The sequence below is a fragment of the Aphelocoma coerulescens genome, chromosome 3 (genome assembly GCF_041296385.1).
Source record: "Aphelocoma coerulescens isolate FSJ_1873_10779 chromosome 3, UR_Acoe_1.0, whole genome shotgun sequence".
NCBI lineage: Eukaryota > Metazoa > Chordata > Aves > Passeriformes > Corvidae > Aphelocoma > Aphelocoma coerulescens.
The window spans coordinates 48,882,298-48,895,773 of NC_091016.1; the positions used below are offsets into that span (position 1 = coordinate 48,882,298).

The 13,476-nt window shown below is 39.5% G+C and overlaps 1 protein-coding gene across 24 annotated transcripts in view; it reads left to right on the top strand.

Moving 5' to 3' along the window:
* Window positions 1–9,457, top strand: part of AFDN (afadin, adherens junction formation factor) — a 119,652-nt gene extending 110,195 nt beyond the window's left edge. For 10 of the 24 annotated variants that reach the window (XM_069010167.1, XM_069010172.1, XM_069010173.1 and 7 more), the window contains 3 exons: window positions 1,729–2,248; window positions 6,501–6,579; window positions 7,277–9,457. In XM_069010167.1, coding sequence (XP_068866268.1) covers window positions 1,729–2,248; window positions 6,501–6,579; window positions 7,277–7,421 — 744 coding nt within the window. In that variant the 3' untranslated portion in view covers window positions 7,422–9,457. Of the gene's footprint in view, window positions 1–1,728; window positions 2,249–6,500; window positions 6,580–7,276 lie in introns of those variants that run through there. The other 14 variants (XM_069010177.1, XM_069010178.1, XM_069010191.1 and 11 more) reach the window with 4 other exon arrangements.
* Window positions 9,458–13,476: the final 4,019 nt, after the last annotated feature.

Genomic DNA, 13,476 nt, shown 5'->3' on the forward strand with positions numbered 1-13,476 from the left:
ATATAGATACAGAGAGAAATATGAAATACAGCAAAGTAGTGATGAATATTCCATATTGTTTTTTATGTTCGGACTGTGGGAAGGAAGAGAGGTAGTTTCTAGAAAGCAAGTAAATAATTTCAGCAGATAAGTGTGCAGTCAAATTATAAAAATTCAGGGTTGTAGGTTCCTTCAAAACATTATTCGTGAATTTGAGAAGCTTTACTGATAATACTAGAAGATAAAGCAACTTATTTGACTCAGCATTTTTCTTAAGACCTTTTTATTCCTAGAGAAATTAATTACTTTTGTTTAGTTTGCCTGTTAGTAATACTGACTTCAGAAAGAAGAAAGAATGCTAGCTTCTAAAGTTGTTCATCTTGGAAGGTTGAGCAAATACATTAAAAAAACCCCCCAAACTGTAAATATAATCACTGTGTTCATTTATTTTTGTTAGATTGTTTTCAAGCTTAGTTAAATTGTTTCCCATAAACAGTATGAGTTGGTGAGTGGAAGAGGTGGTAGTAAGAGAGAAGTGAGGAAGACGTATCTGCAGTGAGGAAAGTATTTAAAAGTATACTGTGTGGAGCTTATAAAAAAAAAGGGAACAAAGAGAAAACAACCATGGTTTTCTTAACTTCTGACAATGATGCGGCCAAATGACATTTGGATCATACACTTGAAAGTGTTTTTTTCACTGGCAGATGTTGACTGAGACACTTCTACCAACTCAGTACCATCAGTAAAACGGTTTTAGAGAGTAATACAAGGAGATGAGTTTCGCATCTTTGCTGTAGATGAACAAGATTAGATTTATTTATTATTTTTTTCAGGATAACTGACTCAGTGTTGGACAGATAAGCAGATAAGGTGGATTTTTTTAAACATGTGGATTAAAACCAGAAGTGATGGTTGTTCAAAATGCCATATATTCCCAGCAGAAGTTATACTATGCTTATACCCAAAGGGTTTTGTAACGTACATACAATTCCCAAATACACCTTCTCATTTGTTATCAAACTACTCAGTAAACCCTTGTATTAATTTACAATGTGTCTGAGACAAGAGCTGAACAGAATTAAATGCTGTTTAGTTTAAAAACAGAACAGTCTTTTAAAGTGGAAAAATACATGACTTTTAAATGGTCATTAACCTCATATAAATATCATTAGCATAGTTTCTGTTTTAAATGCTTTTTAACAGCATTTATTTGATGTCTGTTTTGGAAGAGTTCTTTGTAAATGATTTTTGTATGAAAATAGTTTTCCTGGTGTTTATACTAGAAACTTTGTTAGGAGTCATCTGTTCCAAGGCTCTGTTGACTAATTTACATTGTATAAGCATGAAACAAAATTACAAAGTTCCTTTTTTAAGGTGGTAGTTAATTTTAGTTATTCTCCTCTCCCACAGATTCTTTACAGCTTTAGTAAATCTGCCCCTTATTAACTGTAGTTACATTTTGAGTAATAAATGTTGGAATGCCCTTAGTTTACACAGGCAGTTGCCTTAGTGACCACAGGCAGTGGTAAATCTGTAAACAACAGCTACGTTATGTTATTGGATGGCTGCTGGTTTTCTGCATAGTAGTAAATAATTCTTTGTATGAGTCCATATAGATGCTCTGCTTACTGCCAGAAAAGGAGACAAAAAATGATTTATGGAAGATGTTTGTAGCTCAGTGGTGGAAAGCTTAAATCTCCTAGATTGAAACGTCTGACCACTGTGTTTCTGTTTCCTCTGGGCTTTCAGAGGCGCCAGGAAGAGGAGTATTACAGTCGCTTAGAGGCTGAAAGGCGCAGGCAGCACGATGAAGCTGAACGAAGATTGCTGGAACCTGACGAGCCTGGTCTGTACAGACCTCCGCTTCCACGGGAATATGAACTCCCATCCCCAACCCCTTCATCTAACGCTCCTCCTCCCCCACCTCAGCGAAACACCTCTTACCTCAAAACACAGGTCCTCTCCCCTGACACGATTTATACTGCCAAGTTTGTTGCATACAATGATGATGATGATGATGAGGAGGAGGATTCCAATCTAGCAGGTCAGGATAAGTACTCCAGCACAAGAAAATCTTACGGTGACTTTCCTCCTGCCACCCTTAAGCCACAGCAGCCCTCCCGCCAGCCTCGCCCAGTTTCAGATGGCATCTTTCTTTCCAACTCATTCCAGTCATCTCCTGTCAATGCCAACAGTACTACTGTCAAAAAAAGCCAGCCCCTACCCCCGTCAAACAAACCAAGTTTCATCCATGCCAGCAGCTCTAAAGGTAGAAACAATGAAATCAGTCATCTCTACAAAACTATCCTCATATTTCCAACTCCGGTGCTCTAGATTGAATCACTTATTTTGTGATTTCCCCCTCCCTTAATTACTGTTTTCACTCTGGTGATCTAACTTAAATTCTGATATTAATATGAATCCTTCAATTTTTAATTATTTTGATCTCTCAAATTTTCTTGCTCTTTACCCAAACTTTTCAAATGAAAAATTCCATCTTTCATGTACAAATCAGAAATTATTTTAACTGCTACTCAATCAATTCGAAGTACTGTTGGTTTTGGCTTTCACTCTGTATCTTTAAGTGATTTGTTTTGTATGATTGATTGCTGTTTACTCAGGGCATCTGGAAGTGCACCTTTCTTGAACACAGGAAACCTCTCCTAATGGGTTCTTGGACAGAACTTATCTTCTGCTTTGTTACTGGTACCAGGGTCCTCTCTCTTTTAATAGTGTGTGCAAATGGCTTTAAAAATTACATTTGTAGATGTAGTTCTTAAATACACAAGCACCAAGAGAAATGCAGGTCTTGCAGCTAGTTTCATGTATTAGGCACCATTCCTGAAGTTCTGGTTTGTACAATGCAGTTTCCTTGCAGAGAGACATAAATCTAAATTTCATCTTGGCACTGCTTGCTTTGCCCCTTCCCTTCCCTTCCCTTCCCTTCCCTTCCCTTCCCTTCCCTTCCCTTCCCTTCCCTTCCCTTCCCTTCCCTTCCCTTCCCTTCCCTTCCCTTCCCTTCCCTTCCCTTCCCTTCCCTTCCCTTCCCTTCCCTTCCCTTCCCTTCCCTTCCCTTCCCTTCCCTTCCCTTCCCTTCCCTTCCCTTCCCTTCCCTTCCCTTCCCTTCCCTTCCCTTCCCTTCCCTTCCCTTCCCTTCCCTTCCCTTCCCTTCCCTTCCCTTCCCTTCCCTTCCCTTCCCTTCCCTTCCCTTCCCTTCCCTTCCCTTCCCTTCCCTTCCCTTCCCCTGTGTTTCTTTGACTCCTCATCTTGTTGTGCAACTCCATCTGGCCAACCATAATGGAGTTTAATTTCAGTTAGAGCTCTAGCTGCCCATAGCTTCAGCACCATATTTTAGTTGCAGAGTACTAGTTGAGCTATATTACTGAATTCAAAGCTAATTCAATCCAAAGTTTTGGGATTTTTAAAAATTGCTGCTGTATAGGAGAGATCTTGTATACTTGACTCTTTGAGTATGTCTCACTCTGATAAGTTTGCTCTTTATTCATATAATACTTCTTCTTTAAACAGTGGCATCTGCTGGTACTTCTACATTTGTTTTATTCTTTTGAAGGAAATTGTGGCCGTGACATTCTCCTAGTTTATTCTTTCTGCTTATGCTGGAGGTTAATAAGTGTTTGACAACCAACTCCAGGTGATCAAATCATCCTTCTAAAATGAAAAGGGTAGCAAATCACCTGAGATCCCAAGGGAAAGTGTTTATGCTGGCTTCTAGCTGAACGGCTAACATGTTTGCTGGATTCAAGTCTCAGTGGCACAGGTGGAATCCTACAATATGTTATATCCCTCATCACTTTCTTGGCCACGTAACAAATTAGGAAAATCGCTCACTTGCTTTATTCAGCAGTGTGCCCTCGGCATAGGGAGGATATGAGCCTCCAAATAGGTTCCATCTATTAGAAGCACTTCTAATCCAGCTGCAGTAGTATATGAATCTGATTTAGGACATATATGTGGCCACTGAGCTTCTTGTCCACATCCTTTTCAGTTGAGGCTCAAGTCGTCATTTTCCAGCAAGGCATCCTTTCCTTTGCAGGGCAGATTAGCTTCTGCTACCGTTGGACTGCTTCCGGTGCTGAAGAGAAGCTCTGCACAGTATTGCATAGTTTTTAATACTGCTGAAGGGACAGTTTAGCTGAGTTACAATTACTGTCCCACTGGTGCAGTTGATGATTAGTAGTTCCACTGTTTGGGGTCAGCACAACACCCAAGTTGCATAAAAAAAGTACCCACACCGATTATCATGTGAAGGTGGGGGAAGCCTGGTCATTTACTCTGGTGTTGCCTGTGAGATCTCAGGATGTAGCAGTCTCTGTGGTAATAGCCTCTCTCTGCAAGCCCATCTGTCTGGCTCTGTAATAGCTTCTGAATCTTAAAGGAAGGTGAGGGAAGGTTTTAGCTTTTCAGTGTGTTTTCATTCGACTGCAGTAGAAGCAGACATTCAGGATGCTACCTGCTCTGTGCTACCATTATGCCTATCCACTGTGCACATGAAGCCACTGATAAACCCACAGCCAGTTTTCTGTCAGAAGGACTTCAGCATTTGAACACTGGATATCACAAAGAACTAAGAATATTCTGAAATGGCAGGCTTTGACATGAAACTTTGGTACTGTATGATTGTACTGATTTTTTTCTTTCAAAGCACTTTCTTTTTCTAGAAATTCTTACTTGAAACTAACTGTAATAAAGAGTAAAATGTGCCTTCCATCACAGCATGTAGGCTTCCAAAAGCCCTTGCTTCCCTTCCTTATTTGGCACTTTGAAGGCTGTACATGTAATGAATTAAGCAACCCTAGAGCCATCAGTCACTAGTTGTCACCACCACTCTCCCTGCCTCCCATCATCCACAACCCAGAATGCCATTTCATATATAATTGCATTTCTAATCCTGCTTTCTGTTAATTTTAATTGAAAAATGAATCTCAGGAAAGTGAAACATTCAGTGGTATTGTGTGTGCACATTTGTTTTTCCTGGAAAACAATCCAAAGGACAATTTACAAAAATTTGGTCAGGGTTTTGGTAACAATTAAGGAATATTGTAGTATGATGCTTCGCCTTTAATAGCCTAATTCATAAACCATACAACTAATTCTGAATACTCTTATTTCATAATTTTTAAAATAGCTATGAGAACAGGTTAACTTCACTTGATTGCTCAAGCTTCTATGAAGACTGCCTGCGTAACGTACAAAGCCGTTTGCACAAAATGCAGAATTCACTGTGCAGTTTGACCATCTCCCATCTCGCTGACTCTGTTACATTCCTGTCCTTTACAGCTCTTTCCTGTTCTGAGTGTTAACTCTAGTAAACCACGCTTCTGCAAATTTTGCTCTCGTGCCTTCTTCCACTGGGTCTTTTAAGACCATTGGGTCTGTCAGCTCACTAAAGAAAAAGTCAACACCCAAATGAAAACCGCTATCCTAATGCAAATGAAACTATGAACCGCAGCTTGTGCATCCAGCCTTTTCAAAGTAGGGAAGGCAGTACTTAAACAGGAATGTAAGACTCACAACTGAGAAGAAAAACTCTTCATATGCCTGGCATACCTAGCATGATTTGGTTTGCTGCAAATTTTTGGTGTAAAAAATCTGGCCTACAACACATGAGCTAAATTGGCTTTTGTGTTCCAGCCTCCTTTGTGTATTACAGAATGTTTCTGAGAAGTTAGATGTACCAGTGGAAGAAGCAAACATCTCCTTTTGTACCAAAGAAGGTTCACAAGACATAACATGTACGATATTGAGACCAGAACTGACTGAAGACAAATCTGAGTAGTGTGCTGACACTTCTTTTTACTCTTTTCCTGACAGTTAATAAGAGAATGTGGTCTGAAATATAAACTAAATTATTAAACTTCTCATTGGAAATAAAAGGTTTTGTCTTGTGGCCTTTAGAAAGAATTAATATAATGTGTAAAACCTTTGTGTTATATCAGCTTAAAGGTGCAGTGCTGCAAGAGTTGCTTGAAATTTAAATATAGGGACGGGAGGAAAGGGGCATCTTCTGAGTGATACAGTTTGCTTACTCAGACTTAACAGAGACTAAAATTCTAATTCTGCTGAATTGCAGAGATGTTATATACTAATCTTTGCTTACTTTTAGCCTCAAAGAGAGGCACTGCAGCTAACTTACTTTCTGTGGAGCTTGTCACAGGATAATGAAGAGTGTTGCTCTTTCTGTTCATCTCCTTGGACAGCTTCTAATGTCTGTCTTACAATAAGCCATAATAAGATAAAGACCATGATCTGGCATGTGCTGGATAATCTAAACAAAATGGGTTCTGACTCAAAATTAGGAACCAAAAAAATTAAGCTGTTTAAAGAGGGTTGGAATTAAATAGTACAGGGTTTAAATATTCTAGAGATCAGATGACCTCTAATTATTTATGATTCTTATTTGAGATTGTTTCTTGAAAGAAGCACTGCACCTTTTTGGAGGAATACAGTACAAAACTTTTGTGTTGTAACTGCTGTCCTTAAACTTCTTTCTTTTGCATAAGGAATAAATTCATACACTGGATCTACAGGAGCAGCTGCTGGGGAAGTTTATCGGGATCCAAGAGACAAAAGATCTAAAAGGTGATATAAAGGAGTCCATTAACTTTTATACAACTGATTGGCTAACTTCTGCAGTATTTTCTGTTGTCACCGTTGTATCTCTGGGGGCTGCTCAAGAGTTCTGCAGTTGGCTCTGTTACGGGTTACTATAAAACACAACTAAGTTCTCTCCACAAGTCCTTAGATGATCTGAAGCACTGCTGAACAGCAACAAATTTTGGCACTACAACTAAGTAAACCAAATGATTACTGTAAATGAACAACTTCAGCTGGTTTAGGTGTATTTATAGATCTGAACAGTACCTCTCCAGTGGGATTCTTACCAAACTTGTAATAAGCATAAATAATACAGGCTGTATCTCACACAGTGCTTTTTCTTAGAAATGGGCCACCACAGAAAAGCTTGCTAGTTTAGCCAAAGCAGTAATGCTGTGCTAATACAGAGAGAGCCTTAGTTTATACCTGCCATTCATGTTGAAAATTGGCCAGCATTTCCATTTATTTTGACATGCAATAAATGGTCAAGTTATAAATTTCTCTTAAGTGATAGCACAATGTCAGAGTTAAAGGTATGTGTGAGGAACAAAACCTTTCAGAACAGAAACAAAGACTCCTTTGCTGTAGTCAAAGAAGCTGTCATTACATGTCATCAAGAATTATTATGTTTAAGGATCTTGTAGATGAGAATTATAAAAAATACTTTTTGTTTCCTTTCCAGTCAAGATGCAGATTTACCTGGAGCACCAGAAAACTTGACGTTCAGGGAACGCCAGCGACTTTTTTCACAGGGTCAGGATGTATCCAATAAAGTAAAAGCTTCTAGGAAACTAATGGAACTGGAAAATGAGTTGAACACAAAATAAGATTAAAGCACCTTATCAGATGTAACGGATGATCTCCAAATTGAGGGATTGAGATTGGGGGCACACTACTAAGTATGAACAGAAAATGAATGTTTTCTGAAAGGACTGACTTTGATTCCTCTATATCTAAGACTGTTAATTAAGACTTAGAGATGTTGCAATAGCAAGAAAACTGATTACTTTGCCAGGAGCTTGTGGTTTATACAATGAAAGCACTGTAAAATTTTAAAGATATGAATCACGTGAAGGTAACTTTTTTTCTGTTTTGGGGGTTAAGTTCTTTTGCACCAGACCAAGTAGCACTTGTCAAAGATAAGTTCTGTTTTTTCCTGGTGTTTTACAGACACATTTTTGTTTTAGCTGCTGAGCAGAGAGAGTGAGAATAGCTTGAACTGCCTAAACTAAACTGTGCACTAGCAATTAATATTTTAGGTTGTTTAACAGGAAGCCAATGTCTGGGCTACCTTAAATAAGATGTCATATGCAAGTTTTACATACTGAATGGTGTTCATAGAAGGATCAGCATATCAGTACAGATCTTACCATTAATCAGTACTGGCATAACACACATTCTCTAGATAGAATCTTGGAATAAAAATGTTTCTATTCCTATGTACTTGTTGGGTCTAAAATGGATGCCTAAGATTTTACCCGTAGTTATGCAAAAGTCTATGTTGATGCATCCCCACTATATGTGCTTCAGACTTTGAAAAATGTGAAGATAAAAACCTTTGGATAACTGTTTCATTAAAAATTACATAAGCAATAGACAGTAGGCTACACTTAGTGGCCCTTCATCAGCTAGGACCAAAATGTTAGTAGTGTGTTAAAGGCAAGGATTCCAGTTGTGAGCAGAACAGATGGGTATGTTTTCTGAGAAATTCAGATGAGAAGTTATTGGGCAATTAGGCATGGAACAGTATTGATAAGTCTGTTATTATCAGTTCAGCAATAGATTATTTTTTTTTCTATGGAGATACGAATTGGCATTAGAGAAGAAGACTGAAGTGTAAAGCATCAAATAAAATGCTGCAGTCTGGAAGTGGGAATGGTCGTAAGGTCATTAACAGGGCTGGTGTGCTGCAAGGAACCATCTCTGCTCACACTGAGAAGCAGTGCTAGCAAGCTCTTCTTCAGTCTAGCTGGCTTTACTGACATCCTGTTACTGTTGTACTGAAAGCCTTTTTGGCAGTTCAAGCTATTTTTTCACACTGTTATAGCCTTATTTAATTTTAAATTGTTAATCTTTTTCCTCCCACTGTTTCTTCAGCTATGCTTATGTGGCTGATGATGTTGGGAATAAGGACCTCATCAGAGTCTTTCTCATTGTGTGATGTTAAGACAATATATATTGTGATTCCAAACAAATTTTCTATTTGACAAAGCCCTTTACTGGCTTTAGATGATTTTTTTTCCTGTATCATATTGTTCTCTTATAAATATATATTTAGGGATTTGTGCACACTTCCAAATACAAAGGGGTAGACTTTCACTGCCTTAGGAAAGAAATCACTTTTAATAAGAGTTGTATGATAAATAAATGCAAGTTAATGAAAATTGGAGTGTAAATATTTTTTACGTATTTCAGGTTTCTTATTTGAAAGTGTGCTTTTACCGTTTCACCTGTTAAATATGAAGTAGAAGATTAAACTGGTTCAAAGTGTTAATGAAGGATCTGCATGCTTGCTATGTCTGTTCATCAGGAAAAGCAAGCCTCTCCCAATTTATCTTGAGAACACTAGCAGCCTTACAGTGACAAATTTTTCTTGAGGAAAAAAACTTATGCTGTGGCTGAATTACTGTTGCTGCTAGACTCTGAAAAAGGCTTAGCAAAAAAATACCTATAACCTTCAGTTGAGTGGATTTGGCCGCTATTGGGCATTCGGGTCAAGTGTGAATATGTGTAAAAGTGCTTTTCATATTTGTCTGTGCATTATTTGAAAAACATCAAAACTGCTGTAGTTTCCCATTTCTACTGTATTTCACTTGCAACCTATTTTTAATAAAGTTTGTATTGTATTTAACTTTGCATTAAATGTTTTTGTACTCTTATTTAATTCTGCATTCCTAACAACATCATCATAAACCAGAGGGGCTCTTAATATGTTTTGCCTTGCCTTCCTCTTAAAATGTATTTACAAGCAAAGTCAGTGTATCTCCTAATAAGTGGATGAAAACCTCAAATTAATTTTACATGGAAAATCAACAAAGGAGGCTGACCTTCCCTAGCCAGAGAGAATTTCTTAGCCTAATGCTGTTTGATACCTGTAGTGCTGACTTGAAAGAAGCAATTTTTACAGCTTAACCAGCAACTTACGAAGTAGTAAATATCAGTGGGGTCGACTATACAGACTAGTCATACTGTATTTGTATCTTTCTCAAGTGCAAAGTTGTTTTTCTAACAGCAAAGAGTAACTTAGAACATGGCATCTTTTGGAAAAGTAAATAGTATATGAAGAGTCTCCGCTGGGATTGCTCTGGTTTAATGGGAGTCAGTGCAAGCTCTGCTTGGGGAGGGAGCCAGGCCCCTGTGAAGTGCTGTGATGCCTTCTGCTGTAGCTGTACATCCGCTGAAGATGGGATTGAGAGCCACCAATAATCTCAAAAGAACTCAACTTTTAATTTTGAATGTAGAATGTCTAGCCTGGAATAAAATGGAAACAATCCATTGCCCTTCTGTATGAGTCCCTCAGTCTAAACAAGAGAAAAGAGCCAGCACAAGCAAAAAGTGGTGTATTTGATGAGTCTGTAGTTACTACATCTGTGAACTCTGTCATAGAACCTTTTATTTCCAGACCAAAGTGTTCCAGGGGTTTTGAGAGAGGAACTGTGTGCGATGTGCAGAAGTGGTAATGCGTTTTTAGTGGGAAGAAGCTTTGGGCTACGCCTTCAGGTGAGGTTTGCTCAGTGAGCACACCAGTGTGATGCTGTTGGGCAGTGCAGCACCTGCTTTGCTTTAGGGGCTTTAGAAGCTGGCAGCCTGGGCAGCATAGCTCTTGGTGTTTCTACTGACACGATGATAACTGTGAAGTTATATTTACATGTGCAGTCAGCTCTCTACAAAACTATTTTAAACCTGTGTTAAATTCTCCCTTCTGCACCTATCATCCACATACACTGTTTTTCAACTCCTTTAGGTAGTCTGTACTACAATCTTGCTGCTTTTTGAGAAAAAGACAGGGAAATAGAAGATGTTGACAAAGTCCATAGTATGCATTCTGTTCCCTGAAATAATAAGCAATATATTCGATCATACAGATTGCTGTTTGTAAATCAAGCAATGACTACACAAGTAGCAGAATAAAGAAGACAGTTCTTTACCTCCTAATTCAATTTGATAACAAAACTGAGCTTCAGTAATAACAGTCTTAAAACACACTCAGTGACGATAAGGATTGGCTCTTCCTCCTGTTAATCAAAGGATACTGCTGTCTTGGGGTCAGTTAGTGGTTGTGTGGCCCAGAAGGCAAAGCCTCACAGGTTAAATTTTGGAATTGGCTGACTTCTTTCCCAGCTGTCATAGCAGCTAAACTTAAAGAGGCCACAGTGCACTACACCCGCCCAGAGAATCTCAGTTTATTGTTACTGACAGGGGCTCAGAACTGAACTACACTTCCCATAAAATGTGGAATGAAATATTTACAGCTTCACCAAATAATGTTTACAGGCTCTGTGCAGTACAGAAGTCTCAATTACCATCTGCTGAGTATGGAGAATGCAACCTCATACAGCCAGTAGAAAATGTGGAGGCATAGAGCAGAATCTCTCCGTGTTTGACAGAAGAGGGATAACGGCCTTCTTTCCTGGTCTTTTTCCCAAATGCTCTTCTACCCCTCAGGTTTCTTGTTACTGCATTTAGGAATGATGTAATGGACAACTCAGAAGTTGCCGAAACTGGAACCGCTTAGGTCTTGTTGGTTCCACTGCTGGGGTTAAAGGGAAATGCATCAGAAAGTATGCAAGACAATGCTTACTTAACAGTATCCTAAAATTTATAATCCACTGACAGATTTATAATCCACATATGGTATTTCGCTGATGCTAAAATTAATAGAGTTAAATGTGGATTTAGACAATTCCATTAAATTTCTGGCCCTGAAATTCCACAGAAGGATCTGTAATATGGCAGGGCTCTGCATTTGCAGGGGAAATAGGGGATCAAGTTGGTAAAAGTTTGGGGAAAAAATATTATTCAAAGCGGATAATCAGTGTAGAAGGGTGTGCTGGACTACAGTCTGGCAGCATTTCCAGAAGATAGCTGGATTTTATATTTGTTTCTTGCCTAGGTCTCACCAACAGGCTGTTTTGTTACCTGCCCATCAAGCAACCTCTCCTAAGCTTTGGAAATAGAGGGAAGATCCCTAAGGAGATTTGCTGCTGTTATGATGAGTCAAACATCATACTGTGATTTGTTGTTTTTATACTGATGGGACAATTTTCAGTACTGTTTGATCTTCAGACATGCTCAGAGAAATTACTAAATAAGAGTAGTGGATGTTCAGGTTTAGGTTACTACTTCAAAGCGTGATAGTAAATTAAGTATTGTTACAACCTACAGAAACAGGATCCTTAATCTCATTAATAGTGGGTAAAATCCACAGTAAGGGAGAGATTAACCGTTACACTTCAGAGGTAATCCTTCTGAGATGAAGTTGAGTTTTGCTGGAAAAAAACATTGTTCTGACTTGATTGCTGCTGCAGGACAAGCATTACATATAAAATCACAGCTCATTGTCAAGAACTGTGAGTCACACCCTGCAAGCAACTAAGTCATCCTCCCCAAAATAGCTGATGTTGATTAAAATCCTGTCTGCCTTGCTTAGTGCCAACATCTTGTAACATCCACAGCATTGCAGCACTTTTGAACTCTTTTTAGCCTGTATCCATTTGTCAGTTCTCATTTTTCCATCAAAGCAGAACTAGTTGCAAGGAGGAGCTGCTGAGTTACACTTTAGTGTGCCAAACCCAACTGCAACCGTTCAGATGGGTCTTTTTTTTTAAACGGAGGCTACAGACTGTAGCAACTTGTTGAAGATACAGGATCCCAGAAGATGGTGGATAGAGCTGCACAGGCGTGTTTGGTTTGGTCTGTGATAGATGGGCTGCATCTGGGTTCCTCTGCAGAGGAGCGCTGTCCCTTGTGTGCCACACATGGAGGGATTCACTGGTGTGTGTCTTTGGATTTTCTACTGCCTGCATGAGAGCACATCTGCCATGTTCAGTGGAAAGTAACTTGAGACTGCTATTTTGCAGAACTGGATTCCTCTATAATTATCATGTTGGTTTTGGTTTAAAAAAAACCTGAAAAAACTGTAGTGCAAAAATAGTGCTGTTTCCCACTTCCAAGAAGCTGACATGTCTGTATCTGGTATACTTACATATTTTATAGCCAGAAAGTATAATGACTGCTTTCAAGACCATGTAAATCTTTCACTGCAATACAGTAGATCACTAAATCATATTGCTAATGTATGTCACATTTTCACCGTGGAAACCTCAGTGTGAGACCCCTAGCCATAGCCTGGATGAATAGCTCCTGTTCTGGGCAGCCTCTCAGGACTCCCACACCACCTGAACCCACAGGCTTTGTGCTTCTAACACCGGCTGTGTTCACAGTTACTAAACAGACTCTGTGGCGCATCGTCCAGCCCAGCGTCAAAGCTACAGCTGCTTGCCCAGGGCTGGGTCTAACTGGGGTTTGAATAGCTCCAAGGGTGGAGACTCCATCATCTCTCTGGGCAGCCTGTGCCAGTGTTTGACTACCCTCACACTCCTGCTTCTTGTCCTGACCACTGGGCACCACAGAGCACTGTCTCTGGTGTTCATACTCTCCCCTCAGGTATTGGCACATATTGACCGGATCCCCCTCAGCCTTCCCTTCCTCCAGGCTGCACATCCCCCAGTACACTCCATCTAACAGATGTTCCTATCCCTTAATCTTCTTTGTGGCCCTTACAGCCTTACCCCAAAGCACACATCACCAGCTGCTTAGGGGGCAAGTCCTGCAGCCAATATCTGAGCTCTCGGCTCTGTCCTTCTCTCTCCTCCTCTCCCT